The 27,935-nt window shown below is 69.6% G+C and overlaps 3 protein-coding genes across 4 annotated transcripts; 2 read left to right on the top strand and 1 right to left on the bottom strand.

Moving 5' to 3' along the window:
* The first annotated feature begins 383 nt into the window (after nucleotides 1-383).
* MAPK15 (mitogen-activated protein kinase 15) lies at nucleotides 384-6,055 on the top strand. The gene is made up of 14 exons (XM_054708495.1): nucleotides 384-527; nucleotides 1,598-1,696; nucleotides 1,854-1,883; nucleotides 1,984-2,074; nucleotides 2,769-2,899; nucleotides 3,531-3,694; nucleotides 3,862-4,001; nucleotides 4,233-4,290; nucleotides 4,573-4,710; nucleotides 4,831-4,936; nucleotides 5,020-5,215; nucleotides 5,310-5,434; nucleotides 5,520-5,645; nucleotides 5,736-6,055. Exons 1-14 carry the CDS (start codon nucleotides 459-461, stop codon nucleotides 5,910-5,912), a joined length of 1,650 nt encoding a protein of 549 aa, XP_054564470.1. The 5' UTR covers nucleotides 384-458; the 3' UTR covers nucleotides 5,913-6,055.
* Nucleotides 6,056-6,301: 246 nt separating this feature from the next.
* FAM83H (family with sequence similarity 83 member H) lies at nucleotides 6,302-16,542 on the bottom strand. Its single transcript, XM_054708402.1, has 5 exons — nucleotides 16,457-16,542; nucleotides 11,715-12,176; nucleotides 10,882-11,046; nucleotides 10,681-10,805; nucleotides 6,302-10,462 (listed from the first exon to the last, which is right to left on the bottom strand). The coding sequence occupies exons 2-5, from the start codon at nucleotides 12,159-12,161 to the stop codon at nucleotides 7,693-7,695; spliced, it is 3,507 nt and encodes a 1,168-aa protein (XP_054564377.1). The 5' UTR covers nucleotides 12,162-12,176; nucleotides 16,457-16,542; the 3' UTR covers nucleotides 6,302-7,692.
* Nucleotides 16,543-16,915: 373 nt separating this feature from the next.
* Nucleotides 16,916-27,438, top strand: IQANK1 (IQ motif and ankyrin repeat containing 1). Of its 2 annotated transcripts, XM_054708404.1 has the most exons (13): nucleotides 16,916-16,963; nucleotides 18,389-18,477; nucleotides 23,637-23,770; nucleotides 23,920-24,084; nucleotides 24,252-24,443; nucleotides 24,524-24,649; nucleotides 25,908-26,047; nucleotides 26,125-26,179; nucleotides 26,313-26,405; nucleotides 26,540-26,648; nucleotides 26,740-26,836; nucleotides 26,910-27,044; nucleotides 27,113-27,438. In XM_054708404.1, exons 2-13 carry the CDS (start codon nucleotides 18,393-18,395, stop codon nucleotides 27,414-27,416), a joined length of 1,635 nt encoding a protein of 544 aa, XP_054564379.1. In that variant the 5' UTR covers nucleotides 16,916-16,963; nucleotides 18,389-18,392; the 3' UTR covers nucleotides 27,417-27,438. The 2 variants fall into 2 exon arrangements, with proteins under 2 accessions (XP_054564379.1, XP_054564378.1); XM_054708403.1 differs by lacking the exons at nucleotides 16,916-16,963; nucleotides 23,920-24,084; nucleotides 24,252-24,443 and adding an exon at nucleotides 17,414-17,471.
* The last annotated feature ends 497 nt before the right edge of the window (nucleotides 27,439-27,935 follow it).

Below are 27,935 nucleotides of genomic sequence, written 5' to 3'. Positions count from 1 at the left end.
AGTGTTCCGATCTCTTGGTTGTTTATTTCTGTTCCACGGGGGAGCAGAGACCATGATGTGGCACCGCTGGGGATGGCGTGGCCCGTCCCCAAACAGCTCCGCATGGAGGGGGGCTGCCTGCGAGCACCCCCAACCGTCAGCCCACCTTCCAGATCCCCGAGGGTGGAAGGACCCCCACCCCCCGCCCCCCCAGGCCGAGGCGCCGCCCGTGCAAAGGCCCGGAGTTGGCGCGAAGGTTCTGGAAGCTGCGGCGGCTCCCGGGGGCAAAGGCGGAGAAGGGCACCTGCTCGCGGGACCGGGGTTCGCGGCGGGGGGGCGAGGGGGCGGGGCTTGTGCCGCAGACCCCGCCCGCAGGCTCCGCGCAGGCGCCACGGAGGCGCCGCCGCCGGTTCCCAAGGCAACGGGGCTCAACAGTTCCCGCCCCGCCGGTTTGTGCAGCCCCGGCGCCCACCGCCCGCATGTGCACGGCCGAGGTGGACGCGCACGTAGCCCAGCGGTTCCTGCTGAAGCGGCGGCTCGGGAAGGGGGTGAGCGGTGCCAGGCCCCCCGCAAGGCCACGCGGGGTCCGTCTCCCCGACTCAGTGGGACGGAGGCAGGCGTCGCGCCTCCTCCACCCGCTGGAGGTGTGGCCTCGGGCGACGCCTGAGCCCCGCGGGCCTGTTTCCTGTAACGGGCCCCCCGCATGGCCTCCGCCCGGGGGGGGGGGGGGGGGGGACAGGGACACGGGTCCCGGAGCAGCACCTGCCGCCGCCCCGACCTCCTGCTCCCCAGCTCTGTCTGCGGCGTCCACATCGCTCCCTGGGGGGCTGGACCCCCCTGTCCCAGTCTCTGAGCGGGAGGGCAGGGCGGGCCTGAGAGGATCAACGCGGTGGACGAGCATCGGGAACCAGAGCGTGTGTGAGCCCACGCGTGTTTGTGACCGTGAGCACGTGGGGTTGTGCAGGAGTGTGTATGTGAGGCTGTGAGGGCCGGGGAGCAGTGCACACAGCAAGTGCAAAGGCCCGAGGTCAGATCCTGCTTGACTTTGGGGGGCAGAGACGGGATGTGTGAGGGGGGACGGGGACGGGGGGGGGGGGGGGGGGTCATGGGAGCTCGGGGGACCTCGGCTTCTACTTTTAGTGACACAGGGAGTGGTCGCAGCCGCCGGTGCCAGGTCACAAGGCTCACCTGCCTACTGTTGAGGATGCGGGGGGGGAGCAGTGCGGATGTTAGCCTCCACTGACCCTCCACTGACCCGGGAGACTTGCCCGAGGCTCAGGCTGCCGTGGGGACAGTGGACAAGGTAGCAGTGGTTGGATTCCATGAATTCTGAAGGAACAGCCAGAGGATTTGCCGACAGGCTGGATGGAGTATGTGAGAGAGGTTAGGGTGCCTGGAGAAGCGTCCTGCCCCGACCCCAACCCTCCCTGGCCTCCATCTCCCCTTGCTGCCTGCCCTCCCTCCCCCGGCCCCCCCCAAAGATGCTGGGGTCCTGAGCAGCCTGCAGAGGCCGTGCCTCACCCAGAGCCTCGGCCCCATTGTACCCCCACCCCTCCCAGCAGCCAGAGCAGGAGGAGGGGGTTGGGGGGGACGGGCGGCTGACCTCGCTCCTCCCCAGGCCTATGGGGTCGTGTGGAAGGCGGTGGACCGGAGGACTGGCGAGGTCGTGGCCATCAAGAAAATCTTCGATGCCTTCAGGGACAAGACAGATGCCCAGGTAACTGAGTGTGGCGGAGGGCGAGGGCAGGGCAGGCTGGGCCGGCCCCCCGCCTTGGGCCGCTCTGAGAATCGGTCCCCACGGCCGGGTGGGTGTGGGTGAAGAGCCTTTGGGCCCTGCTGGCTTTGCACACACGCGTGTTTCTGCCTCCTTCCAGAGAACATTCCGGGAAATCACGCTGCTCCAGGTGCGTGCCCGAGGCATCTGCCCCCTCCCCGGGCGCAGTCTCCCCAGAAGGAGGGAGCCGGGCCCTCCACCCCGAACACAGCTGCTGGCTCTCTCCCCAGGAACTTGGGGACCATCCAAACATCGTTAGGCTCCTGGATGTGATCCGGGCGGAGAATGACAGGGACATATACCTGGTGTTTGAGTTTATGGGTGAGTGAGGCCTCGTCAGCCCCCAGCCTCACCTCCGTCCTAGCCTGAGGCCCCGCTCCAGGGGCCTGGCTCCCTCCGGATGTCCCTCGACGGCTCGGGTCCGGCGTGGCCAGCCCCGCACCGTGGGCAGTGAGTGTCCTGTGCCCAAGGACAGACGCTTGGCCGACGGCAGGAACGCCCTTGACTCCATCCCCAGAGGCCCCTGCTTCGTCCACTGTCCAGGCTCCTTTTCCTTTTTCTGCTCATTTTATAAAACAGAGGCCCAGCCCCGCTGGTTTGACTCAGTGGAAAGAGCGTTGGCCCGTGGACGGAAGGGTCCCCAGTCCGATGCCCGTCCAGGGCACGCGCCTCTGTTGCGGGCTCCACCCGGTGTCTCCCCCGCCCTTCCACTCTCTCTAGAAACCAGTGGGACAATACCCTCAGGTGAGGGTTAACCAAAAAAATCAAAATAAAGCAAAGGCACAAAAAAATTAAAAATAACTCCACAAACTTGTTGCTGAACCAACAGTGAGCAGGCCCAAGCTGCCCGCAGGCCCACGGGGAGGTGTACGCGCCCAGGGCGTGGCCCTGCGGGTGGCCTGGGGGCCAGCAGAGGTGCCCTGAGGGGCCCCAAGTGGGACAGACCGAGCTGCTCTCCCCAGGGCCCCTGGGCTAACCAGACCCCCCCCCCCCCGCTGCCTCGCGTGCCCCCCAGACACGGACCTGAACGCCGTCATCAGCAAGGGCTCGCTGCTGAAGGACGTGCACAAGCGCTACATCTTCTACCAGCTGCTGCGGGCCGCCAAGTTCCTGCACTCGGGCCGCGTCATCCACCGGGACCAGAAGGTGCCGCCGCGCCCCGCCCACCCCCCCCCCACCGTGCGCCCCGCCCCGCCCCCCTTCCCCCGAGCCCGGCCCCCCGCCCCCCCCCCGACCGTGCGCCCCGCCCCCCTTTCCCCGAGCCCGGCCCACCGCCCCCCCCACGTGCGCCCCGCCCCCCTTCCCCCGAGCCCGGCCCACTGCCCCCCCCACCGTGCGCCCCGCCCCCCTTTCTCCGAGCCCGGCCCACCGCCCCCCCCCCCCGTGCGCCCCGCCCTCCTTTCCCCGAGCCCGGCCCCCCGCCCCCCCCCCACCGTGCGCCCCGCCCTCCTTTCTCCGAGCCCGGCCCACCGCCCCCCCCCACCGTGCGCCCCGCCCTCCTTTCCCCGAGCCCGGCCCACCGCCCCCCCCCCACCGTGCGCCCCGCCCTCCTTTCCCCGAGCCCGGCCCACCGCCCCTCCCCGACCGTGCGCCCCGCCCCGCCCCCCTTCCCCCGAGCCCGGCCCACCGCCCCCCCCACGTGCGCCCCGCCCCCTTTCCCCGAGCTCGGCCCACTGCCCCCCCCCCCCCGACCGGTGCCCCCCCCCCCCCGACCCCGCCCCGCCCCGCCCCCTTCCCCCGAGCCCGGCCCCCCGCCCTGAGCCACCTCCTCCCCCAGCCGTCCAACGTCCTCCTGGACGCCAGCTGCCTGGTGAAGCTCTGCGACTTCGGCCTCGCTCGCTGCCTCGGTGGCCTCCCCGAGGGGCCCGAGGGCCAGGCCCTGACGGAGTACGTGGCCACGCGCTGGTACCGGGCTCCAGAGGTGCTGCTGTCCTCCAGCTGGTAACGCCACGCCCTCCTTCCCGTGGCCGCCTCCCCAGGCAGCCCCCCGCCCCGCCCCTTGCCCAGCGGAGCCTCCAGGCCCAGGCCCCGCAGGTGTCCTCACCCACCCGCCCCTTCCCAGCACGGGGCCCGCCCCCTCGAATGGCCTCTCGCGCGCCCTCCGCCAGGTACACGCCGGGGGTGGACATGTGGAGCCTGGGCTGCATCCTGGGCGAGATGCTCCGGGGGAAGCCCCTGTTCCCCGGCTCGTCCACCCTCCACCAGCTGGAGCTGATCCTGCAGACCGTCCCACCGCCCGCCCAGGAGGGTGCGTGCAGGCCCACTGGGCCCGGGCTGGGGGGCAGGATGCCAGGGGCCCAGAAACCTCGGGAAGACGGGAAAAGGGGGGAGCTCATGGGGGTGTCAGGGAGCAACTGTGCAGCCTGCCACAGGGTTCACGGGGGTCCAGCCTCCCAGGGCTGCTCCATCACCCCCTCCCGCCTTACCTCACACCTTCTGGTGCTCATCTCCCCCCCCCTCCCCTCCTCCCTCCCCCCAGACCTCCTGGCTCTCGGCTCAGGCTACGGAGCCTCTATCTTGCAGCACCTGGGGGCCCGGTGAGTCAGGGGCTGGGCCCGGACTCCCGCAGCTTCCCGCGTCCCCGCTGAGCAGGCCAGACCCCGGCCCAGCCACCGCGGGTCCCGCTAAAGAGGGCTCCAGTGAGCGGGTGGGGGTGGACAGAAGGGGACCCCCCCGACCCCCGCCAGGCTGCCTGAGTCCTGAATGGGTGGAGGGGATCCAGAGACAGTTAAGTGGGGCCCCGCAAAAGGTGGAGCCTGGGCCAGGTGCGGATGTGGGGGGGCTCGGGCCTGGACAGGACGCGACTCGCGGCCCCGCAGGCCCCGGCAGGCGCTGGACGCCCTCCTGCCCCCGGACACGCCCCCCGAGGCCCTGGACCTCCTCCGGCGACTCCTGGTGTTCGCCCCCGACAAGCGGCTGAGCGCGGCCCAGGCCCTGCAGCACCCCTACGTGCAGAGGTAGGGGGGGAGGGGCCTGCCGCCCGCCAGCCCCCCGCTGCCCCCCAGGCTGTCGGGGAGGCTCGTGGACCGCAGCCCGGGCCTCGCCCCCTCCCGTACCCGCCTCGTGGGCTCCCGCAGGTTCCACTGCCCGGCCCGCGAGTGGGCGCTGGAGGCGGAGGTGCGGCTCCCGGCGCACGAAGGAGTCCAGCTCTCGGCCCCCGAGTATCGCAGCCGCCTCTACCAGGTGCCCCGGGCGGGCCTCCCCCAGCGCCGCCCCCAGCGCCGCCCCCAGCGCCGCCAGCCCCTCTGAGCGCCTCCCTCCCGCAGATGATCCTGGAGCGCAGGGGCGGCAGCCGCCTCCCCAGAGAGAAGGGCCAGGGGGACGCACTGGTGCCGACCGCGGGTCCCCCGGGGGCAGAGCTCAGCGCCTCCGGGCCCCAGGCGTGCGCGCTCCAACCCAGAGCCGCCCCCCCGCCGCCCGCGCAGGACCGCGGACACAGGCCGCAGAACAGCCCCGCTCACGGTGCGTAATGTGAGCGCCGGACCCTCCGCTGTGGGTGTGGGACCACCCTCTCCGCGCCCAGACTCCTCACCCCGGGCTGATATCCGACCTACAGATGCCCCCGGCGGAGCCAAGAGCATCCCCAGGCAGAACTCGGCGCCCCCGCTCCAGCCTCCGCCCCCGAGAGGCCGGGGGAGCGGTGAAAGGCCCCCCGGGGCGACGGCGGAGCCCCCCTCGTGGGTAGGTGGTGTAGGTGGGCACGGGAGGACCCTCTGCGGTGCCTTCCTGGGGCGCACAGCATGACCCCCCGACACGTGCCTCCCAGGCGAAGCCCCGCGCACCGGCAGCGCCCTCCCTGGCCTCGCAGGCCGCCGCGCAGGTGGCCGTCCAGGCTCTGATCCGGAACGACCGGGACCCTGGCCGCGGGGCGAGGGCGGCCGGCGCGCGAAGGGTGAGCCCGTCCCCCTCAGCCCTCCTCCCTCTGTGTCCCCCTCTTTTCGCCCCTCCCCTCCCTCTTACCTGGACCCCCGACTTCGCGCAGGTCCCTCTGGCGCGTCCCGGGGAGGCCCGGCCGGGCCGCAGGATGTTCAGCGCCTCGGCCTCGCAGGGGGTCCAGGGGGCCGCGCGGGCCGCGCTCGGGGGCTACTCCCAGGCGTATGGCACCGTCTGCCACTCGGCGCTGGGCCGCCTGCCCCTGCTCCCTGGACACCGCGTGTGAGCCTCACTCCCCGCCGGCGCCCCCACCCCGCGCCCCAGGATTTGCTCCCCAAGTCCCGCCCCCTCTTTGCTTGGCCTCATGGGAGTCCCAGGAGGCTTGTCCAGAGGCGCCCACTCCAGCCCCATCACCTCCTCCAATAAAGTCGTCTGTCCCCAGCCTGCCGGCCAGTCCTTCCTCCTCAGAGGATCCCCGCGCCCCGTCCTCGCACCCTTTCCTGGAGCCCATGCCCTCTCGAACCCCCTGTTGTTACCCTGCGGCTACCGTCTCCCCAGCACCCAGCCTCTCGCTCAAGGCTCAGGGCACCCGAGGGGCCCTCCTGTGGGGAGCATAGGCTAAAGGGTGCAATAGGTAGTGAGGTGGTTGTATACATTTGGGAACATGCTAGAATATTCTGTGCTGGTGTTTTATTATCAGCAAAATATTAAGAATCACAGTTGAGGAGCTGTGTCACTCAGCAAGACATGGGGGTGCAGACAGGAGGCTCCGAGGGCCCCAGCCACTGGCCTCTGCTGGCCAGAAGGGTCCCCCATGGGCCCTCCCTAAGCACCAGGCCACACGAAACATTTGTCAGCAAACGCCAGCTCATCCAGCTCCACGTGACCTTTGCCACCCGAGGACAAGTCCTTGCTGTCACCCCTCCCGGGGCAGTTGCTTTGGTCACCAGACCATGAGTTGTCGGGGTGTGAACGTGCACCCCGAGTCTGAACTGCAGGCTTCGCTCAGTGCCGTTTCTTAAACCCTTTCCCATTCTGGGCGGTTGGGTTTCTTACACGTAAAAAAACCAAAAGCTATTCGAGAAGAAACGGCGGGAACACTCGTTTCACAAGCGTAGCGCCTGTGACGGGAGACTTCCTAAGCACTCGGTGCCGAAAGGTGTCATTTCAAACCCAACGTCACCGCCGGCGAGGACACCGGAAAGTGACCGAGAGGAGAGGATGCAGGGCGGGGTGGAGCTGGCGCCTGCAGGACCAGGCCCGGGCCCGGACCGCTGGGACACCAATGGGCTGGGGCTCCGGTGCCAGGAGGCCGTCCTCTGCCCTCACCTGCACAGGTACGGGCACTCCACACCCAGCCTCTTTCTGGCTGACTGGCTGGGGCCCCACACCATCCATCAGTGAGGCTTGGTGCTGTCATCCTGGCTGAGGACCTTGCTGGAGGGGGGGCCAGGTGTGCTCAGGTCTGGGGGCAGGGCAGCCCTTCCAGGATCCCTCTGCTCCCCCCTCCCCCTGCCCTGCCTCCCTGCAGTGAGAGGATGGGCCGCCAAGCAAGTGGGCAGAGGGCAGGGCGGGAAGCGAGCCTCCAGCGACCACAGAGGGAGGAGATGGGAGGTCCTGAGGCGGTGGTAGGCTCGCCAGCAGACGGCAGAGGCAGCAGAGTGAAGATGCGGCGTAGCCAGGAGGGTAGGCAGAGGGGAACCCTGAGACATAGAAGCCCTGAGATGCGAGGTCCCCAGAGAAGCGGGGACTAAGGCACAAAGGGATGGGTCCCTGAGGTGCATGAAGAGGACCTGAAGCCCAAAGAGATGGGGGAGGCAGATGCCTAAGGGAGGGGCGGGGCCTGGGGACGGAGGTGCTGAGGAGGGAGGCAGGGGAATAAGGCAGGGGCAGCGAGCGGCTGCAGCCCCAAAATGGAGAGGCCAGGGCAGGCACGGGGTGAGCCCAGGGGGGCTGAGCTCTGGCTGTGCTCATCCGGGTTCCTAGCTTCTGCGCCCGAGGACCAAGTGCCCTGCTGGCAGGCAGCAGGGATGCGGAGACCCCGGCCAGGCTGCTGGCCGGGACACTCACTTTTTGCTCTTGAACGTACTCAGGATCTTGGGCATGAACTTGCCCACCTTGCTGTCCCGGGCGTCCTCCTCTGCCGGGCCCTCGCCTGCGCCGCCGGCCTCCTCCTTCTTGCAGAAGACCTCGAAGCGGCTGTACACGCGCTTCTCCTTGCGCATGCTCTCCATGCGGCGCAGCAGCCGGTCGCGCTCCTCGGCGCTGGCGGGCAGCGTGCGGCTCAGCCGGCCCTGGGCCCCCAGGCTGTCTGAGCGGAAGATGGCTGAACACTTGTCCTTGTCGGACATGTCAGGAGCCAGGCCACTGGCAGCCGGCGGGCGGCCCAGCTCCGGGCTGCTGTGGGCCGGAGAGGGAGTGGGGGCCCCGCGGTGCTTCTGGCCGTGGGCGCTGATCTGCTCCAGGATGGCTTTGGTGTCGTCCCGCAGGTTGCTGCTGTACAAGGCGTTGGCCGTGGCCGAGGCCATGCGCGCCCGCGGACCCCGCTCCTCCCCAGCGGCAGCCTCCGTGCTGTCTCCCCGGCTCAGCGAGGGCCGCCGGGGGCTCTCGGGCTGCCCGTTCTCCTGCGGCGCCGGCGCCGGGAAGCCGCCCTCATCCTCTGCGCGCCGCTCGCTCTTGGGACTCAGCAGCTGCCGGAGGCGCAAGGAGCCCTTGCGCAGCACCTCCATGGGGCCGGTGGGCGTCTCCTCCGCGGGCCCGGCCTTCTGAGCCTCTCCCGAGAAGGTCAGGGTGAGGCTGCCCCTGCGCTCGGGCACGGGGGGCACCGGGCTGCCCCTGCGCTCGGGCACGGGGGGCACTGGGCTGCCCCTGCGCTCAGGGTAGGCGGAGGTGGGGCTCCCCTGGCGCTCAGGGAACCCTGAGGTCGGGCTGCCTCTGCGCGTGGGAAACCCAGGAGTGGGACTCCCCTTCCGCTCGGGGTAGGCTGAGGTGGGGTTCCCTTTTGGCTCCGAGTGGGGTGCGTCCGCCGGGGGGCTGTCCTGCCCTTGCAGGGAAGAGGAGAGGCCCTGGGTCAGGAGGAAGCGGGAGGGCAGCCTGTCGGGGCCAGGGCCGCTCCGGCCCAGCGTGTCGAGCAACTGGGCGGCCGTGAGCGTGGCGGCCCCCGGCTGCCGCTCGGCCTCCTGGTGCAGCCGCTGCGTGAAGGAGTCGCGGAGGTCGAGCAGGCAGCTCTCGAGGCTGCGCCGCTCGGCCCCCGCGTTCCCCGCCGCTGCCGCCTCCTCCCGCCACGCCTGGGACGTGACGGCCTTGCTGTGGCTGGAGGCGGTGACTGCGGTGGCCGGGGCGCCGCCGGCGTCGCGCGCGGGGCCCTTGTACTTCTCCAGGAGCTCGGCCACCTTGGTGGAGGCGGCCGAGCGGACGGCCTCGCCCCCGGGGCCTACCGCCTCGTGCACCGCCTGCTCCTTGTGCAGCAGCTGCACCTTTTCGGTGGCGGCCCCGCCTGCGCCCTCCGCCTGTGTCGCGAAGATGAGCGAGGAGCGAAGCCGAGAGCTGCGCTGGATCAGCGGGTTCAGGCGCGAGCGGAAAGAGTCCTGCTTGGCCAGGCCCGGCTCCTCTGTGCCCTCGCGCTCCGGGCCCTCGCCGCCCCCGCTGCCGGAGCCCTTGGCCGGGAACGACGAGGGCGCGCGGAAAGACGAGGGCAGCAGGTCCCCAGCGGTCGCCCGGCCCCCGGAAACCAGCACTTCGTCATCATAGGCCTCGGACTCCATGGGCGCCGGCAGGCCCTCCTCACCCGCGTCCTCCCCGTGGCAGCCGCTCAGGTAGGAGGCCAGGCGCCAGTGCCTCAGCCCCGCCCGCCCCTCCGGCCCAGCCCTGCGCTCAGCCTCTGCCTGCAGCCCCGCCTCCGGGCCCAGCCTCGCCGCTGCCTGGCAGGGGAAACGTAGGCCCAGGTTGGGGCGCGGGGCCCCACTGGGTTCCAGGCCCCGGGGACCAAAGGCCGGGTCTGAGCCATGGCGGACCTCGCGCGACTCACTGGACGGCACATAGTCCAGCCGCTGGTGGGTGTCCAGGCCCAGCTCCGGGAAACGAGGCCCAGCGCCCAGGGCGAAGTCCTCGGGGTCCGCGAAGCCGGGGCGGCCCGCGCGCAGCTTCTCGAACAGGCCCTGTGGGCGCCCGGGAGCAAACTGCGGGTCCCACTGGTAATGCTGCTGCTGGTAGAGCTGGTCGCGGTGGAAGTGGCTGGTCTGGAAGCGGAAGTCGTCCCCTTGGGTGAGGAACGTCTGTCGGGACACCTGCCGCGCAGCCGCGAAGTTCTCCACGGCGCCCGCGCCATCGGCGGCCGCGTAGCTGTGCCGCTTGAAGGAGTCCATCTCCAGGTGTCGGGCCTGGAAGAAGCCCCGCGGGCCGGCGAGCTCGGCACCGGGTCCGGCCTCCGTGTCCCACCTTCGTGACGGCAGCCGCAGCCCCATGTGCGGCTCCAGGGCGCCCCCGGGCATCCGCTGTGGCTCCTCCCGGCGGAAGGCCGACAGGAAGTGGCGGTCAGGGTCCAGGAAGGAGGGGAAGCCGAGGCCCTCTTCCCGGGCCGGTGGGAAGAGGAGGTGCGCTCGTTTGGGGAAGGAGAAAGGAGTTGGCGCCCCGGTCATCTGGCTGGCCATCAGGGGCCCGGCCCCGGAGTATGGAGCCAGGGCATAAGCGTCCATGCGGGCCAACGCCCCGGCCGAGGGCACCAGAGGCTCAGACTGTGCGAAGAGGATGCGGAACTCCTCATCGAAACTGGAGACCAGCTCGCCCTGGAACACATGCGCCAGGCTGCGGTGGATCTTCTCGAAGGACCACATGAAGCTGCGGGTGGGCGGGGCCAGAGTCAGGGGCGGAGCAGAGCCAGAGGGAGGGGCGGGGCCAGAGTCAGGGGCGGAGCAGAGCCAGAGGGAGGGGCGGGGCCAGGGAGGGGCGGGGCTCGCAGCCAGTGCCTGGGGGGCCAAGTCTGCAAAGATGCAGGAGGGGCGGCTGGGCTGGGCTACGGGAGGAGGGGCCCGGAGGGGCGGTGCTGGGCTGCGCACCTGTAGCTCCCACTCATCACCACGGCGCAGTCCACCAAGAGGAACTTCTCCTTCACGTGGCCCTTGAAGGACTTGCCCGTGCGGCAGTAGTAGGTGGGGCCTGCCACGGTGCGCACCCGCAGGAACTGGGGAGGGAGAGGCGTTAGGCGGAGGGGTCTTCCCCCCTTCCCCTCCGCTCCCCCCTCCCCCCGCGTCACTCACGTCCACGTGGTGCAGGTTGACGCGGCACTTTTCCGCCGTGTCCAGGAAGTGCTGCGCGTTCATCTCATCCAGGAGGATGTAGACGGGGACACGGCGCGCGGCAGCCTCCAGCACTTCGCTCAGGAGGTCCACGTCGGTGAACATGTCCATCACCACGGCCACCACCTGCGGGGTCGGCAAAGGCCCAAGGGCGAACCCGCTGCTGTCCCCCACTCTCCAACCAAGCCCGGGGCCTGCGAGTCACCCGCAAAACCGCCCTGGTCCCCCCAGGGGAGAGGGGGGTCAGGAGGGGGCTGTCAGAGGGGATGCAGGCTGCTGGCCAGGTGGGTGGCCCATGATGGAGTCCTGCTGGGGGTGGCTGCTCCCTCCAGGGCAGAGGGAGGTGAGGAAGCCCCAGCGTCCCTCCTGCCCTGCAGGTGTCTGGCAGTGGGCAGAGGCATGGCCTTCAGCGTCTGATCTGCTGCCTGTCTCCGTCCCTTTGCTGTTTACCAACTGCCGGTGAGGGCAAGAAGCCCCCAGCGGGTCAAGGGCAGGGCTAGAGGTCACTGTCTGACAATAAATCCAGGCAGGAGAGGACCCAACCATCCGAGTTCCTGAGCACCGGCCATGACCACCAGGACACGGACAAGCAAACCGAGGCAGAGAGGCAGCCTGCAGCCTGCAGCCTGGGCACCCGCCCTCGGTGACCCGAGGTCGCCAGGACACCCTCGCTGCCGCTGGCCTCCCCCCGCCGGAGGCGCACGCTCCTTTCCCTCACTCCACGTGCCTTGAGGCCCAGCTCAGGGGTCCTGCCCCCTGCCCCGGCCCCCGGCCCCTGCCCCCGGCCAGCGCACCTGCTGGGCAGAGCGGATCATCCTCCGAGCCTCGTCCTTGATGCTGGGGCTGTCGGGGGGCGGTGGCTGCACCAGCGTCGTGACCTCCGTGCCCTGGAAGCCGAAGGTCAGCGGCCAGCCCAGGTCCAGCTCAGGCACCGCCTGGTCTGAGTTCACGGGCCAGTAGGTGCCCGAGGAGCCGTCCATGTCCACGTTGGGAGGGCTGCCTTCGGGGGGCTCCGGGGAAACATACTGCGGGGGCCGCAGGTGGCGGCTCACGTGGTCCAGCTCCTCGGGACACAGGAAGGCGGGTGCCCCCTCGGATGCCAGGAAGCGGCTGTAGGCCTCGGGCCCGCCCTCCGCCAGCGCGTCCACGGCCAGGCGGTAGTACTCTTTGTAGTGAGGTGGCAGGTACCCCGGTGCCAGGGGGTTGTCGCCCTGCGAGGAACTCTGGGAACGACGGGCCATGTTGAGGCCGGGGGCCTGGGGGAGGGGCGGGAAGACGTTACCATGGCTGGGGCACCGGGCCCACTGCCCACTCATGCAGTGTGGAAGGGCTGGCAGGGACCTTGGCTGGGCTTGGTGTTCCGCCCGGGCCTGGAGGCCTTCCGGGCACCCCAGACCCGGGGATGTGCCCAGCTGGGGGACGGCAGAGGATCCCGCAGCCTGGGCCTTGCTGCCCCAGGACCCAGGGAGAGCCCGGGGCCCAGACTCCGGCGGCACACACACGCCCCCGCTCAGGGCCCCACACTTCTGCTTTGTGCACCCTCCAATGTTTCACGGCTGCTGGTTTAAAGAAAACAACCCGTCTGGGGGCTTCATGATGAGGGGCATGTTCTGCTCCTGACTTTATGACCATGCTGTTCTGTGGGTCCCCGGTCCGGTGCAGAGGAGACAAGCGAGTGGCCCACACCCCAGGCCACGCCCTGCCTCCCGGGTCCTCCCCGCACCCTCGTGGGCAGCTGCCAGGGTCGGCCCAGGCGTCAGCACAGAGCCTGTCCCATGTGTCCAGCCAGGGGGGTGAGGCTGCACCCACAGCCCCCAGCCCCACCTGCACCCACCCTACCCTTTGACCCACCCCACCCCACAGCCCGACTTCACAGACCTGCAGCCTCCTCCTGCCCAAGAGCCGAGTCCCGTCCCAGCCAAGTCTCTGTCACCACCCCGTTCCCGGCTTCCTTCCGGGTGGTCGGAGCCCTTTGCTGTGACCAGCTGTCTGTCTGTCCTGGCTCCCGAGCCTCTCCCTCCACACCACGCCCCCACCTCACAGCCCTCATGGCCCTCACTGGCCAGGCGGGGTCCCCTCCTGGGCTCCCGGGACCCACCTACACGTCCCGTACCACGTGGATACCTGTCCTCCGCCCAGTCCCTGCCCACCCGTGCCTGCTGCTCCGGCCGAGCTCCGGCCGTGGGTGTTGTGGTGGCTGGGGAGCGGTCTGCTGGCCGGCCCCCAGCGCACCCCCCACACTCAGTGGGTGAGGTGGACTGCGTGGTCAGGGCCAGCAGGAGATGCCTGCCCGACCATGTTGGGGTCAGGGCTCTTGTGTGCAATGACCTGGGCACCTCTCGGTCCACTTCCCCTGGGCGGGAGGTGACGGAGCCCTGTGTCCTTCAGTCATCGGCAGAGCTGCGGCCTGGTCCTCCGACAGCCCCGTTAGACGGCGGGGCCATGCGTCCTCAGGCACCAGGACCAGACCGAGGAAGGCCACGGGGGGAAGGGCGTCCCCGTCCCACCCCAGCAGGGGGGTCTCTCTGACCACAGTGTGGGGGTCTCTCACTATGTGACCACAGTGTGGGGGGGTCTCACTATGTGACCACAGTGTGGGGGGGTCTCACTATGTGACCACAGTGTGGGGGGGGTCTCACTATCTGACCACAGTGTGGGGGTCTCTCACTATGTGACCACAGTGTGGGGGGTCTCTCACTATGTGACCACAGTGTGGGGGTCTCTCACTATGTGACCACAGTGTGGGGGGGTCTCACTATGTGACCACAGTGTGGGCGGGGTCTCTCTATCTGACCACAGAGTGGGGGGGTCTATGTGACCACAGTGTGGGGGTCTCTCACTATGTGACCACAGTGTGGGGGGGTCTCACTATCTGACCACAGTGTGGGGGTCTCACTATGTGACCACAGTGTGGGGGGGGTCTCACTATGTGACCACAGTGTGGGGGGGTCTCACTATCTGACCACAGTGTGGGGGTCTCTCACTATGTGACCACAGTGTGGGGGTCTCTCACTATGTGACCACAGTGTGTGGGGGGGTCTCACTATCTGACCACAGTGTGGGGGGGGGGTCTCTCTATCTGACCACAGTGTGGGGGGTCTCTCACTATGTGACCACAGTGTGGGGGGGTCTATGTGACCACAGTGTGGGGGGGTCTCACTATCTGACCACAGTGTGGGGGGGTCTCACTATCTGACCACAGTGTGGGGGTCTCTCACTATGTGACCACAGTGTGGGGGGCTCTCACTATCTGACCACAGAGTGGGGGGGCTCTATCTGACCACAGAGTGGGGGGGCTCTCACTATCTGACCACAGTGTGGGGGGCTCTCACTATCTGACCACAGTGTGGGGGGGTCTCTCTATCTGACCACAGAGTGGGGGGGCTCTCACTATCTGACCACAGAGTGGGGGGGCTCTCACTATCTGACCACAGAGTGGGGGGGCTCTCACTATGTGACCACAGAGTGGGGGGGCTCTCACTATCTGACCACAGTGTGGGGGGCTCTCACTATGTGACCACAGTGTGGGGGGTCTCTCACTATGTGACCACAGTGTGTGGGGGGGTCTCACTATCTGACCACAGTGTGGGGGGGGGGTCTCTCTATCTGACCACAGTGTGGGGGGTCTCTCACTATGTGACCACAGTGTGGGGGGGTCTATGTGACCACAGTGTGGGGGGGTCTCTCTATCTGACCACAGTGTGGGGGGGTCTATGTGACCACAGTGTGGGGGTCTCTCACTATGTGACCACAGTGTGGGGGGTCTCTCACTATCTGACCACAGAGTGGGGGGTCTCTCACTATCTGACCACAGAGTGGGGGGGCTCTCACTATCTGACCACAGTGTGGGGGGCTCTCACTATCTGACCACAGTGTGGGGGGGTCTCTCTATCTGACCACAGAGTGGGGGGGCTCTCACTATCTGACCACAGAGTGGGGGGGCTCTCACTATCTGACCACAGAGTGGGGGGTCTCACTATCTGACCACAGTGTGGGGGGCTCTCACTATCTGACCACAGTGTGGGGGGTCTCTCTATCTGACCACAGTGTGGGGGGGGGTCTCACTATCTGACCACAGTGTGGGGGTCTCACTATCTGACCACAGAGTGGGGGGGTCTCTCTATCTGACCACAGAGTGGGGGGGCTCTCACTATCTGACCACAGTGTGGGGGGCTCTCACTATCTGACCACAGTGTGGGGGGGTCTCTCTATCTGACCACAGTGTGGGGGTCTCTCACTATCTGACCACAGTGTGGGGGGCTCTCACTATCTGACCACAGAGTGGGGGTCACTATCTGACCACAGAGTGGGGGGCTCTCACTATCTGACCACAGTGTGGGGGGGTCTCTCTATCTAACCACAGTGTGGGGGTCTCTCTATCTGACCACAGTGTGGGGGGGTGGTTACACGGGGTCTGACCCTGCAGGGCTTGGTGGCACTTTCCCTGTTGGGGTGACACACGAGAAGAGGGGACACAACACAGACTGTCCAGGCCTACACAGTGGGGTTTGGGGAGTCCCATGGGGGTCAAGAACCTTCTCATCAGGTAGGACTGGCTGGGAGGTGGCCCTGCTCCTTTGCTGGTTTCCTTTCTGGGGTCCGCACACCCCTGAACCGGGGACAGTAAGGCGGTCCTTCCCCGGCCCGAAATGGTGAACCCCAGCCGCGTGCCTCCCCACACACCTGCCCGCAGGGAGGGAGGGAGCTTTCCCACTCCAGCCCGTGACTCAGCAGGAATCAGCTCCGGGCTGACCTCTGACCTCTGACACAAACCTGACCGTGTCCAGGGCCCTCAAGGATCCGTGGACTCCCGTCAGGAAGTCCACGTCCAGGCGGTGACCCCCCCCCAGCAGGAGGGAGGTACGAGCTAACGCACGAGGGCGGGGACCCTGGGCCAGTGTGGAAGGGGGGCAGGAGGCGGGTCCCCGAAGGAAGGATTGGGGGGCATGAGGAGCCCAGAGTGGCTGGGAGGGGTTCCAGAGGACGGGCTCGCCGACTGCAAGTCAAAGTGTTGCCGTTTTCGGGGTGCTCACCGCAGGAAGTCAGTGCACCCCAGGGAGTTAGCGGCTGTCTGGGCGAGGTCCCCTTTACCCACCCGCCGGGGACCGAGCGGAGAGAACGGGCCTTCCGCCCGCCCGCGCTCAGGTGGGAGCCGGCCCGGGCCCAGGCGGCCGGGCGGGGCCCGGGGAAGAGTCCGCCGGCCCAGCTCGCTCCCCGGACCCAGCCAGGCCGCGGCGGGGAGCGAGTCCGGACCCGGCAGGTCGACCTGGGCCCGGCCCTTCCCACTCGGCTCCTCCCGGGCCCGCATCGTGCGAGGGCCTCGCGTCCACACCGGCTCGCCCGCCCGGCCCGGCCCGCACGCGCGGCCGCTCTCGCGCTCCCACCGCTCGGCTGGGGCGCGCAGCCCCGCACAGGTGCCGGCGGGGAGCCCGCGCCGGGGGGCGCCGCGCACCGACCCCGCCCCACCCACCGCCCGGCCGCGGCCTCCGTCCGGCGCGCCCGCCCCGCCCCGCTCCCGCCGGGGGAGGGGGCCTACCTGGCCAGGTGCGCGGGGTCCCGGGACGAGGACAGCAGGAGCCGACCGCCGCCCAGCGGCCTCGCGGTCCGGTCGGTCCGGCAGCCACTCCCTGGCGAGGCCCGCCCGCCGCGCGGCCTGATTCACGCGCCCGCCCCCGCCCCGCCCGCTCCCGCGCCGGCCTGCCCGGGCAGCACCTGGGGGCGGGGCGGCCCCACCCGCGGCGCGCCCGCATTCCTCCGCCCGCCGCCGCCCCGCCGCCCCCCGCGTCCCCACGGGCCCCCGGGTCCCGCCGCGCCCCCCGGCCCCGCGCCCCGGGGACCCCCGCCCCGCGCGCGGAGGCCGCCGGAGTCCCGCGCCCCCATCAGTCCACCGAGGGCGCGCGGTGTCCACATCTGACCCCTCACCCTCGCCCCGGAAGTCGAGGCGGCGGGTAAGTTCCAGCTCAGTCGCTAGGCAACGGGCCCGCCCGACGCGGGGGGCGGAGCTTCCGGTCTGGCTCTAAGGCTGGGGCCGCGGGTGAGGCAGGTGAGGCCCGTGAGGGACCAGGCAGACCCGGGAGCAAGGCTGGGCCTGGGGACCTGGGAGCACACTGGTCCGCCCCCTCCCCGCACACCGATGCCCTGCAGGTTTCAGGGACCCTGGTACCCACGTCCCCCCACAGACCCCACAGCTACGGGGGAGCCGCGCATACAGGGGACGCCTTTCCACAAAGTTGGACCCCACACCTACACCAACCACGCCCCACTCGCTGGCCCCCACGGCCACACACAGGCCCAGGTGTTCTGCACCCCCACACGGACAGGGGACCCCTGCCTATACCAACCCTCTGCCACGTACATGGGACCTCGCAGGCGCAGGACCCCTACGTGCACACCAAGCCCCGCACATGCCTATCAGCCAGGCGCCCCCCAAAGTCCACACACACACAGGGGACCCCCACTCAATGACCTCTGCATGGCACCCTCCCCACAGAATTCTGCACACAGAGCAGACCCCACAGCAACACTGAGAGTGCCCCCCACACCAGGACCCTGTAAGTACTGACCACATGGAGCAGGGGACCCCATTCACACCCCCCAACACCTCCTCTCCATGCCCTCCGCAAGCCCTCCGCTGTCCCTAGGTACCTCCGTCCTAACAGTGTCTCCCCAAAACACTCAGGACCCTGCTCAGAGCCAGTTTCCATCAGACCCCCCCTAGGTCCCGCCCCTCCCAAGCACTTGCCCTCCCTGTCACTGCCTGGGCCGCTTTCTGCCAGTCTCAGTCGCCGCCCCCCACCCCTCCCCACCAGTCCCCGTTGTCCTAGTTTCGGGGTCATCCTGTCCCCAAACACTCGACAACTCTCCACAGGAGCCAGCGGGCGGGGGTCAGACCAGTGCCCAGGCCACAGCACTGCAGTGGGTCACCTGGCTGTGGGGGAGGGGAGGGGAGGGGACCCTCACCAGCCTGGGGGAGGGGGTGCCCCAGAAAAAGGAACTTTGGGGTCAGCCGAGCAGACTAGGGAGAGCAGCCTGGCTCCCAGGCCCTGACCAACCAGGGCCGGCCGGGCAGAAGCAGCCTGGGGGGCGGAGGGGCGGGCTCCGTGCTTAGACGAAGCTGCACCTGCTGGCCGCCCGGTGGTTTGCGCAGAGAGATGGGTACCGGACCCCCCACCCCGGGGGGATGTGGTCAGGGCCTGGGCCCAGAGGATGGAGCCAGTGGGGAGGGGACGAGGGGGCTGAGCTGTGGCCAGTGACCTGGCTAGGCATCCCCCCCCCCGAGTGCCGGCACGCACACGCCAGTAACCAGGGCAGGCAGGTGGCCGGGAGCCGGCCGGTGCGGTGTGGGCGCCGTGTCCTGTGCTCCCATCAGGCACCTGTCGACTCCTCCAGGCCCAGGTGTGGGCAGTGCTGTGCCCTCTGCCCCCGCCACTCTGAGCCCCCCCCCCCGGCCTTCCCTGTCCGCCCTCAGGAGGATGAGCAGTAAGAAGGGGGGCCCCAAAGCAGCATCAGGGAAGTGGCAGCCATCCCCCCCGGGGGCCGAGCCCAGAGCCACTGCTGGTGAGTGCGTGCACCTCCCAACCTCCGGGGCACCCCCCAGACCCTCCCTGGTGAGACCCTCCCCCCCCAGGAGACCCTCTCCTCTGAGTTAGGGGTGGTCGGTAGACTGAGGGCTCAGAGCCCCGATGTCCACTCCAGGCCCTGGGGTGGGGTCAGGGGCCCGGGGCCCGGGGCCCGGGGCCATGTTCAGGGGAGGGAGATGGGAAACAGGTTGTGAAACGGAGCAGGGTTTGCATCCATGTTGGCAAGTCACAGACTAAGTCTGTGGTCCACTCTGACCCCCTGCTCCACCTGCTGCGGCTCTGCAGCCGCCCTCTCCACGGCGGCTTGTCCTCGGCCCAGTCCTGCGCGGTCGGGAAGGGCACCTCGGCCATGCCCACCCGCCCCGGGGTCACTCCCCTCCCCCGAGCCCCCGTCTTCTCGGTCACCACGCTCACCGGAGCTTTGGCTGAGCTGCCCACCCCTTCCAGGCGGCTGCTCCAGGTCCCCCCAGCCCAGGCCTGAGGGGGCTGTGCTGACTAAGAGGGGGCTTGCCCTGCTCCTCGGGGGCACCCCTTCCGCTTGGAGTGGGCCCCGAGGCCCTAGGACCTGGCTGGATGGTGGTGCCTGCTCTTCAGGCCACGCTGGGGTGGGACCCTGGTTCCCCCAAATAGCCCCCGTGTGTCGGTCGGAGGCAGCCGCCCGCGGTCCTGGAACGAGGATGCTGGGCTCGGCGCCCCTGGCTGCTTCCGTGATGGAGCCTGGGACGCGCATGCAGTAAACAGGCGGGCAGGTGCGCTGGGGGCGGTGACCTGCCGGCTCTCCACCTGGGCTGTCACCCTCTCCCCCCACCCCTGCCCTGGACAGCACCTGGCCTCTACAGGAACACCTCTGCCTCAGTTTCCCTGAACAAGCGCCCTGCCCGGGCACCCCTATCCACCCAGCAGTGGGCATCAGCCTCACTTTGCACATGTGAGCACGGGTCTGCAGGTGCCGGTGGGTCGCTGGCACCCTCAACGCCGCCCCCCCCCCAGACCGTCCGTGCCTCCGCCCCCCGCGTGCCCTCCAGGCCTTACCTGGCCGTGGGTCTGCAGCACCTCAAGGCCCTCGCTCTGGAGCTGCTCCAGGGCCACGGCCAGCTCCAGCCCCTCCATGCGCACCCAGGCCTGCTCCTCCTGCAGCTGCTGCAGCCACAGCTGCTCCTCCCGCCACAGCTGCTCCCGCCACAGCTGCTCCTCCTGCCACAGCTGCATCTGCAGCTGGACCTGCCGTCGGCGGTCTGCCAGCAGCTGCTGCTCCTGGGCCAGGCACAGCTGGACCTCGTGGAGCCTCAGCAGCTCGGCGCCCAGGCTGTGCGTGCGGCCCCCCGGCCGGCCGTCCTCCATGTCCGCCGCGGGGACTGGTACCAGCTCGGACCCCAGAGCCACGGCCGGCACTGGCCTCTCCGCTGCCTGTGGCCGCTCTGGCCTGGCCACCTTGGGATGCCCCCGGGCAGCTGGCTGGCTGCCGGTCACGTGCCCCGCAAGGGCCACCCCTGTCTCGTCCAGAGGGCCCCCTGCGTCGGGGGGCGGGGGCTGGGCCTCAGGGGCCTGCTGCCCCGGAGCCTGCTGTGCCCTGCCCGCCCTCCTGGCACGGGGCTTTCGCGCTCGGCTCCGTTTCCCAGACATGGTCCCGATCCGGCGTCGGCTCCCAGGGGCCCTGGCTCATCGGCAGGCGGCCCCAGGTCCTGGGGGCCCAGAGGGTGCCGGGGAGACGGCCGTGGGCCCCCCGAGGCGGCTGCTCTGTGCCCGCCCTGCCCCTCGGCTGGTGCCCACGGTGCCACAGCCCCGGCCCCGGCTCTGCCTGTGGGCCTCGCGGGCCGACTCGGGGGCCGGGCCACGCCGGGGAGTTTATAGGGACTCGCGGCCGTGGCTCACCGCGCGGAGGCTGACTAAGGCGCTGACACAGGGCGCAGGACTTTACGGGCCACGGGCCTCGCTGGCCAGACGGGGAGGGAGGCTGGGAGAAGCTGGAGGAGGTGACTCGGCAGCCAGACCGCGGCTGGTACAGGGCGAGTCGAGTCCTGCCCTGGGCGGGCACCCCCACCCCATCCCAGCCCTGGTCTCGGGACTCAAACTCCAGCCCACAGGGCCGGCGCTGCATCCCTGGTCCCTGCGGCTGACCATCCACCAGGCCAAGGCCCTCACCGGCCACAGACAATCCGACGGGACCAGCAGGGGGACGCGGGCCCGGCCACGCTGAGCACGCGCCCCCGCTCCACGCCGCCCCCCCCCCCCCCCCCCCCCGCACACAGGAGCCGGAGCGCCCTGCCCTGCCCGCGGGGAGGATGGACCCTCTGCCGGCCCGGGAAGCCCTCTGACCGGCTGCCCGAGGCTGGAGGCAGATCCTGGGCCTGGAAAGGCTCCGCCCTGTGGACTGAGATGGGCAGCAGGAGGTCCCGCCCACTTGGGGTGCAGGGGCTCGAGGCCGTCCTGGTTGGGGGTGTGGCTGCCCTGCCACCGACACAGAGCCCCGAAGAGCTCCCCCAGCCTTTGTTTGGGGGGACGCGGGCCTATGTTCCTGCGTCCCCTGCGCTTCCTGTCGGGAGGGGGCTCCCCACGGCTTCCACCCCAGCGTTTCCCCAGCCTGGGGCCGCTGACTCACCCGCACGCCCAGCCGGCTCTGCCACACTGGCCCGACTGGTTTGCCTGGCACAGCCCTGCCCACACCCCCTCCCCACCCCCACCCACTCAGCCTTTGCCCTGAGACTGGGGAGACAGACTGCAGCCGCCAAACCTGAGCACAGGGGGACACAGGAAGGAGGAAGGGGCTCTGGAGGGCGGTGGCCCTGGCTGGGGCAGGGTTGAGGGGAGGCGGGCAGCAGGCGCCCCCTGAGGCATGGCCACTCCTGGCTCCCCGGAGCCCGGCTGCAGGGCCAGGGCCAGGGCAGTCCTGCCTGGGGCACTGTTGGCGCTGCCCCCCCTCCCCCCGCAGCACGCGGGGCCTGTGTGTGTGACACGGACGCGGCCTGGTCGCTTGTTAAAGCTGCTGCACGGAGGGTGCCCCTAACAAGCAGGACAGCTGCCCACAGGAGGCCCGTAAACGCCTCCCGTAAACGCCTCCCGAGGTGGAGGGGCTGGGACGGGTCCACACCCCCCTCCCCCCGCTCCCAGAAGCCAGGAGAGAGCCGCCAGTTACAGAGGAAGACAGGCCAGCCGGCGGGCGAAGGGGCCGCAGTGAGAGCCCACCAGCCGCCTGGCCAATGAGGAGGGGAGGACTCGGCTGGCAGGAAGGGGGCTGTCGTGTGGTATGTGTGTGTGCATGAGCGTGCATGTGTGTGTGTGAACATGTGTACCTGTATGCGTGCATGTGTACGAGCGTGCATGTATGTGATGTGTGAGCACTTGTACATGCATGTGAGCATGCACATGTGCAAGTGAGTGCACGTGCACGTGTACATGTGTATGCATGCACGTGAGTGTGCATGTGTGTGAATGATTGAATGGGCTCCTGGGCGAGCAAGTCCCTCCCAGTAGCAAGTGGGGAGCCCTGTCCTCCCTGCTCCCACTGCCCCGGCCCCCGCTTTTCCGTGAGGGCTGGGCAGGTGGCACCGGTACCTCCCAGGGGTGCGGCCTCTCCGGGCGCCTCCTCCCTTCGCCCTCCAGCGCCCTCCTTCCACCTGGGAGTCCTGGTGTCTGCTCCGGGTGCTGTCGCCCTCCAGTGGCAGGAGCCAGCCTCGGGAGGGCACCAGGGACAGGAGGGCGTGGCTCCGCCTCTGACGCCCCCAGCCTCTCCGCTAGGCCAGCCCCTTCTCCCTGTGCAGCCTCCCAGCCTCCGCTGCGGCCTCCGATCTGGATTCCCCTCCCCCCCAACCCCCCTCCCCTGCTCCAACCGGACTCAGCAGCCACAGCCTCTCCTGGGTGTCCTCCAACCCCCAGCGCGCCCCCTTCCTGCTCCCCGTGACCCTGGGCCAAGCCTCCCCCCCACAGTGTGTTCTAGGCGCTCCCACCCCCCACCTGACCCCGTCGGCTCTCCGCTGGCCTCCCGTCCTTTTGCTTCTCTCTGTTCTCTGAGGAGCAGCCGGTCTCGAGTCTCGTGCACAGTTACCCTTCTGGACGGTGGTCTGACCCCCAGCAGCACCCGTCACCTTGGCCCCCCGAGGGCCCGGATAGCGATGTGTGACCCTGACCCTGACCTAGGACGGGTGGACCGCAGAGGTCTGTGACGTCCTGACTGTGGCTTTATTTTTAAAATCCTCACCTGAGGATGTGCTGAGAGAGAGAGAGAGAGAGAGAGAGAGAGAGAGACATCGCGATGTGAGAGGGAACACCGATTGGTCGCCTTCCCGTACATGTCCCTTGGGGATCGAGCCCACAACCCCGGCCTGTGCCCTGACTGGGAATCGAACCCGAGACCTGTCAGTGCACCAGACGACGCTCCAACCAACTGAGCCCTCGCCAGGGCCTGACTGTTGGTTTTCTAGAGGCTCGAATGCCCGACCTCGGCCCTGGCTCCGGGCTGGGCCGGGCACAGCAGGGGCAGAGCCTGCAGCTGGGGCGGACGTGGGCGTTCCTGGAAGGACCCCCAGAACTGGGGGTCGGGGGGCCCCTCTGCCCCAGAACCCAGCCCCTCCGCTGCCCAGGGGACAGGGACAGATGTCCCCCAACCGTTTCGGTCTTTGTGGTGGGCAGTGAGCTCCCCCGACTGCTCCAGATGACCCCTGACCTTAAGGTGGGAGCCTGGGCCTTGGGCGGAACCGTGGGCCCTCAGGGAGGCCGGGCTGAGTCCGGCCTCCTGTGGGTGCACGGCTCGCAGGGGGCCCCCTCCTCTAAGGGCTTGTGGCTGAGACACCCCCCAACCTCTGCCCGGTCAGCCAGCCTCTGGGGGGGTGCCCAGTGCCTTAGGGGTGCAGTCCTGTGGGGTCCACCATGGCTTACCTGCTGGAGGCCATGTTCTCACCTTTCCTTGGTTTCCTACCAACGTCCTCCCCGGGCGAGGGGCTCCCCGCTGCCTGGGATGGGGCCGCCTGGGACTTCCTGCCCAGACCTGGGTCTCCCCCCTCGCTGGCTCTCTGTGGCCAGGCTGCTCTGGCTGGGCGTGTGGATTTAGAACTGCCCCTGTGAGGTCAGCAGGGTCAGGGTCAGGGTCAGGGTCAGGGCTGTGCTCACACACCTGGACCCACGAGCTGGTTCCCCACCCAGGGCCCACCCGGGAGGACCGGGCGGCCACAGTCATCCAGTGCACCTTCCGGCGGCACCGGGCGAGGAAGGAGCTGGCCCTCCGGCGGAAGAAGCACGGGGAGTACCTGGAGCAGATGGAGAAGCTGCAGAGAGAGGTCAGGCCAGGCTCCGGGGCGGAGCCGTGGGAGTGGGGCCTGGGGTCAGGTCCTAGGGGTGGGAGCTCAGGGTACGCGGCCCATGACCTCAGGGCTGGGGGCCGTGACCTCAGGCTGAAGGCCGTGACCTCAGGGCATGTCCCCCCCAGGCCTTCCTGGCCCTGGTGCGCCGCGAGCGGGAGGTGGTGCGGCGCCGGCGGGAGGCGGAGGCGGAGGCGGAGCGGCGGCGGCAGGAGGAGCGGAGGCGCCAGGAGCGCCTGCTGGACGCAGCCTTCGACGGGAACCTGGGGGAGATCCTGGCCGTCCTGCGGGAGGCGCGCGGGGCGGGGGCGCGCGGGGCGGGGGCGCGCGGGGCGGGGGCGCGCGGGGCGGGGGCGCGCGGGGCGGGGGCGCGCGGGGCGGGGGCGCGCGGGGCGGGGGCGCGCGGGGCGGGGGCGCGCGGGGCGGGGTCCGGAGGTGACCGGAGGTGACCCGGGCGCAGGTGGAGGAGGTGCTGACGCGCGAGGGCGTGGGCCACGACGAGGCGGGCCTGGCGCGGCGGCGGCAGCGGCGCGTGGCCCTGCTGGAGTGCGAGGACTCGGGCGGGAACACGCCGCTGTCCGAGGCGGCCGTGGGCGGGCAGCCCCGGGCCATCCAGCTGCTGGCGGAGCAGGGCGCGAGCCCCAACTGCAAGGTGGGCGGCGGCGGGGGCGGCGGGGGCGGCGGGGCGGCGGGGGCGGCGGGGCCGTGGCTGAGGCGGCCTTCCTTCCGCAGGGCGCCTTCGGGCGGACGCCGCTGTACAGAGCCGCCTTCGGGGGCCACCTGGAGGCCGTGGAGGTGCTCCTGAAGCTGGGAGCCGACCCCCGGGTGTACGCGGACGACGGGAGCACCCCGGCGCAGGTGGGAGCCCCTTCCCCGGGCCGGGACTGGTGGCCTCGCTTTCTAAAAAGAATATTTTATCGATTTTTAGAGAGAGGGGAAGGGAGAGGGAGAGGGGTAGAAACGTCCATGAGAGAATCTTTGATCGGCGGCCTCCTGCAGGCCCCGCACCGGGATGGAGCCTCCAACCGGCCCCACTGGGGTCCTGGGGGGACCCTCACCGCTGAGCACGCCGCGCCCACGCCCTTCATTCCTTGAAGCGACTCTGACTTGCACGCAGGCCACGCACGGCCCATCCAAGTGCTGTCTCCGCCCCAGCGGGGAGCCCGGATGGAGGGGTCTGCAGGGGGCGCCCCCGGGCTGCCGTTCCAGGCTGCTCCCCCGCTGCCCGCTCCTGGGGCCCTCAGCTCCTCTCTTCAATGTCAGGGCGGGGAGGCGAGCCGCGGAGCTTCTGGCTCCACACAGGGAACGCGGCCAGGAGGGCGAGGGCCCGGCTCTCTGAGGAAAAGGGGAGCCGTGGCCGTGGCCGGGGCGGGACCCTAAGGAACTGGTCTGGGTGACGGCCACCTCCTGGCCTGGACACTGTGCGGTGGTTGAGTGAGATGCCATCGCTGGGGAGACTTGCTAAGGGCACGTGGGAACCCTGCTATTGCCGCAACTTCCCGTAAACTGTCATTGTTTCCAAATAAAAGTTTAATAAAACGACCAGGCCTGCGAGGCGACAGGAGCGTATACCCGCAGCGAAGAGCAAACGCAGCCCGCCCGAGGGACAGCGCTAACAGCTCACTCGCCCACTCGCCCCTCAGGCCCTGGTCCATACGTGTCGGCCGTCCACTCAGCGCGACATCCTTCCCCTCCCTGCTATGGCAAACCACCCTTGATTTATAATTCCTCTATTGATCCAAACACCCCTCCCTCCATCGATACACACACTGATGCTGACGACAGAAGAAAGCAGGGACCATGTTTAGTCCACAGCTCTGTTCTCGTGTCATACATCTTGGTTGTCACAGGAAAGAGACTCAAAATTGTTTTGAACCTGCCCGGCCAGTGTGGCTCAGTGGTTGAGCGTCGACTTATGAACCAGGAGGTTGAGGTTTGAGTCCCGGTCAGGGCACATGCCAGGGTTGTGGGCTCTCTCATCATTGCTGTTTCTATCTCCCTCTCTCAAATCACTTAAATATATACATATTTATTTTATATATAAATAAAATAGAGTGGACCGTCCATGTCCTCCCAGGCTGCATATAACCAGCCCCTGACCGGACCCCATCACTAGGTGGCCTCGCTGGACGCCGTGGCCAGCGTGCTGCAGGCCTGGGACCTGAGCCTCACGGAGGCCATGCTCCAGAACATGGAGGCGGAGCGGCAGCGCCGGGCCCAGGAGGCCGAGCAGCACAAGGAGGCGGAGGCTAAGCGGTGCGCCTGAGGGAGGAGGCCCCCCAGCCACGACCCCCCAGGAGGTGCTCTGACCCGGCTGCTCCCTCCCACCACAGCCTGAACCTCCAAGTGCAACAGCTGGCTAAGGAGCAGCAGCGGTGCCACAAGGAGGTGAGCGCCGCCTGGGAGAAGCTGGGAGGGCGGGGTGGGAGGGGCCCGGCGGGGGGAAGCGGCGGGGAGGAGGAGCGGAGGGGAGAACCGCTGGGCCGAGGCCCCAGGACAGCCTGCGCGCCGCCTCCCGCAGCTGCATCAGGCCTACTGCGAGCTCAACCGCAGGATCGCCGAGCACGACAAGTGCGAGCGGAGGCGCGCGGGCAAGGCCGAGCTCACGCTGCAGGTGGGTCCCTCCCTCCGGGAGCGTGGGGTCCCGTGGCCCCTCTTCCCTCCCAAGCACGGCCCTCCAGTTTTGGGGACGGGGCGGGGCCTCGGGAGCTGCGCTCTGAGCTCGTGGCCCCCCGGCCCCCGCCCCAGGCCGTCAAAGACGCGGAAGCCCAGGTGGACCGGCTGCGGCAGGAGGCCCAGAAGGCGGAGGAGACGCTGGCCCTGGCGAGGCTGGAACTGCGGGAGCAGACCCAGGAGGGTGGGCGGGGCGGGGCTGGCGGCTGGGGAGGCCAGGCCCGGGGAGGGGCGCCGGCGCGGGAGCTCCGGTTGCCCCCCTTCTGTCCCCGCAGGGGGGGAGGAGGAGGTGCCGGGGCTGAAGTGCCAGGTCACCGAGCTGCACGACGTGCTAATGAAGGACGTGGGCGACCGCATCCGCGCCGACGGCCGGTCAGTGGCCCGGCTTGGGCGAGGGCCGAGCCGAGGGCTCGGGCAACCGCGGTGACCGGGTGGCCGCCCCCAGGTGGCCTCTTGTCATCGACCCCTCAGGCCAGGCGGCCACCTTCCTGCGCTACCTGGACACCAACTACGTGGACACGGTGAACCCAGACCACCTGCAGCCCGAGAGGATTCGGTTGGCGCTTCTGGGGGCGCTCAGGTGAGGCGGTGGGAAGGGGGCGCTCGGGGTCCGCCCCTCTCCCCCTCACCGCTCGCCCCGCCCCTCAGGTACGGGAAGCCGCTGGTGTTCGACCTGCGGGAGGTGGACCTGTTCCCCGCGGTGCAGCGGCAGCTGGAGGCGGTGCAGCAGGGCCTGGCGCAGGAGCTGCTGAGCCGCAGGCTGCTGGAGCAGGACCGGTATCTGTCGCTGCTGAGGCCCACGGACGGGCCCGAGTACGGCCCCACCCAGTTCCAGGAGTCCCGCCTGGAGCAGTTCCGCCTCTTCTTTGTCACCCAGGTTCGGTGGCCCCCGGCTGAGCAGCTGCAGGTCCTGCTCCCCGTGCAGGTGCAGCTGCCCAGCGAAGGCCTTTAGCGCCAGCGCCAATAAAGCAAAGCCCCGGACCACCGCCGCCGTGTGTGCCTGCGCGCCGTGTGTGCCTGCGCGCCGTGTGTGCCTGCGCGCCGTGTGTGCCTGCGCGCCGTGTGTGCCTGCGCGCCGTGTGTGCCTGCGCGCCGTGTGTGCCTGCGCGCCGTGTGTGCCTGCGCGCCGTGTGTGCCTGCGCGCCGTGTGTGCCTGCGCGCCGTGTGTGCCTGCGCGCCGTGTGTGCCTGCGCGCCGTGTGTGCCTGCGCGCCGTGTGTGCCTGCGCGCCGTGTGTGCCTGCGCGCCGTGTGTGCCTGCGCGCCGTGTGTGCCTGCGCGCCGTGTGTGCCTGCGCGCCGTGTGTGCGCGCGCAGGCGGGAGGGAGCAGAGCGCCGTCCAGACGCCCGGCCAGGGGGAGCCCAGCCTGAGGACACTGGTTTGCAGGACTTGGGGGTGCTCCTGCCTGGAGGTGGGCGGGCCAACCAGTCCCTCCAGACGGGAGCAGCAGAGTGTGGGGGAGACCTGGGAGCT

Source organism: Eptesicus fuscus, chromosome 19, assembly GCF_027574615.1.
Source record: "Eptesicus fuscus isolate TK198812 chromosome 19, DD_ASM_mEF_20220401, whole genome shotgun sequence".
NCBI lineage: Eukaryota > Metazoa > Chordata > Mammalia > Chiroptera > Vespertilionidae > Eptesicus > Eptesicus fuscus.
This window is presented reverse-complemented; position numbering and strand designations above follow the sequence as displayed.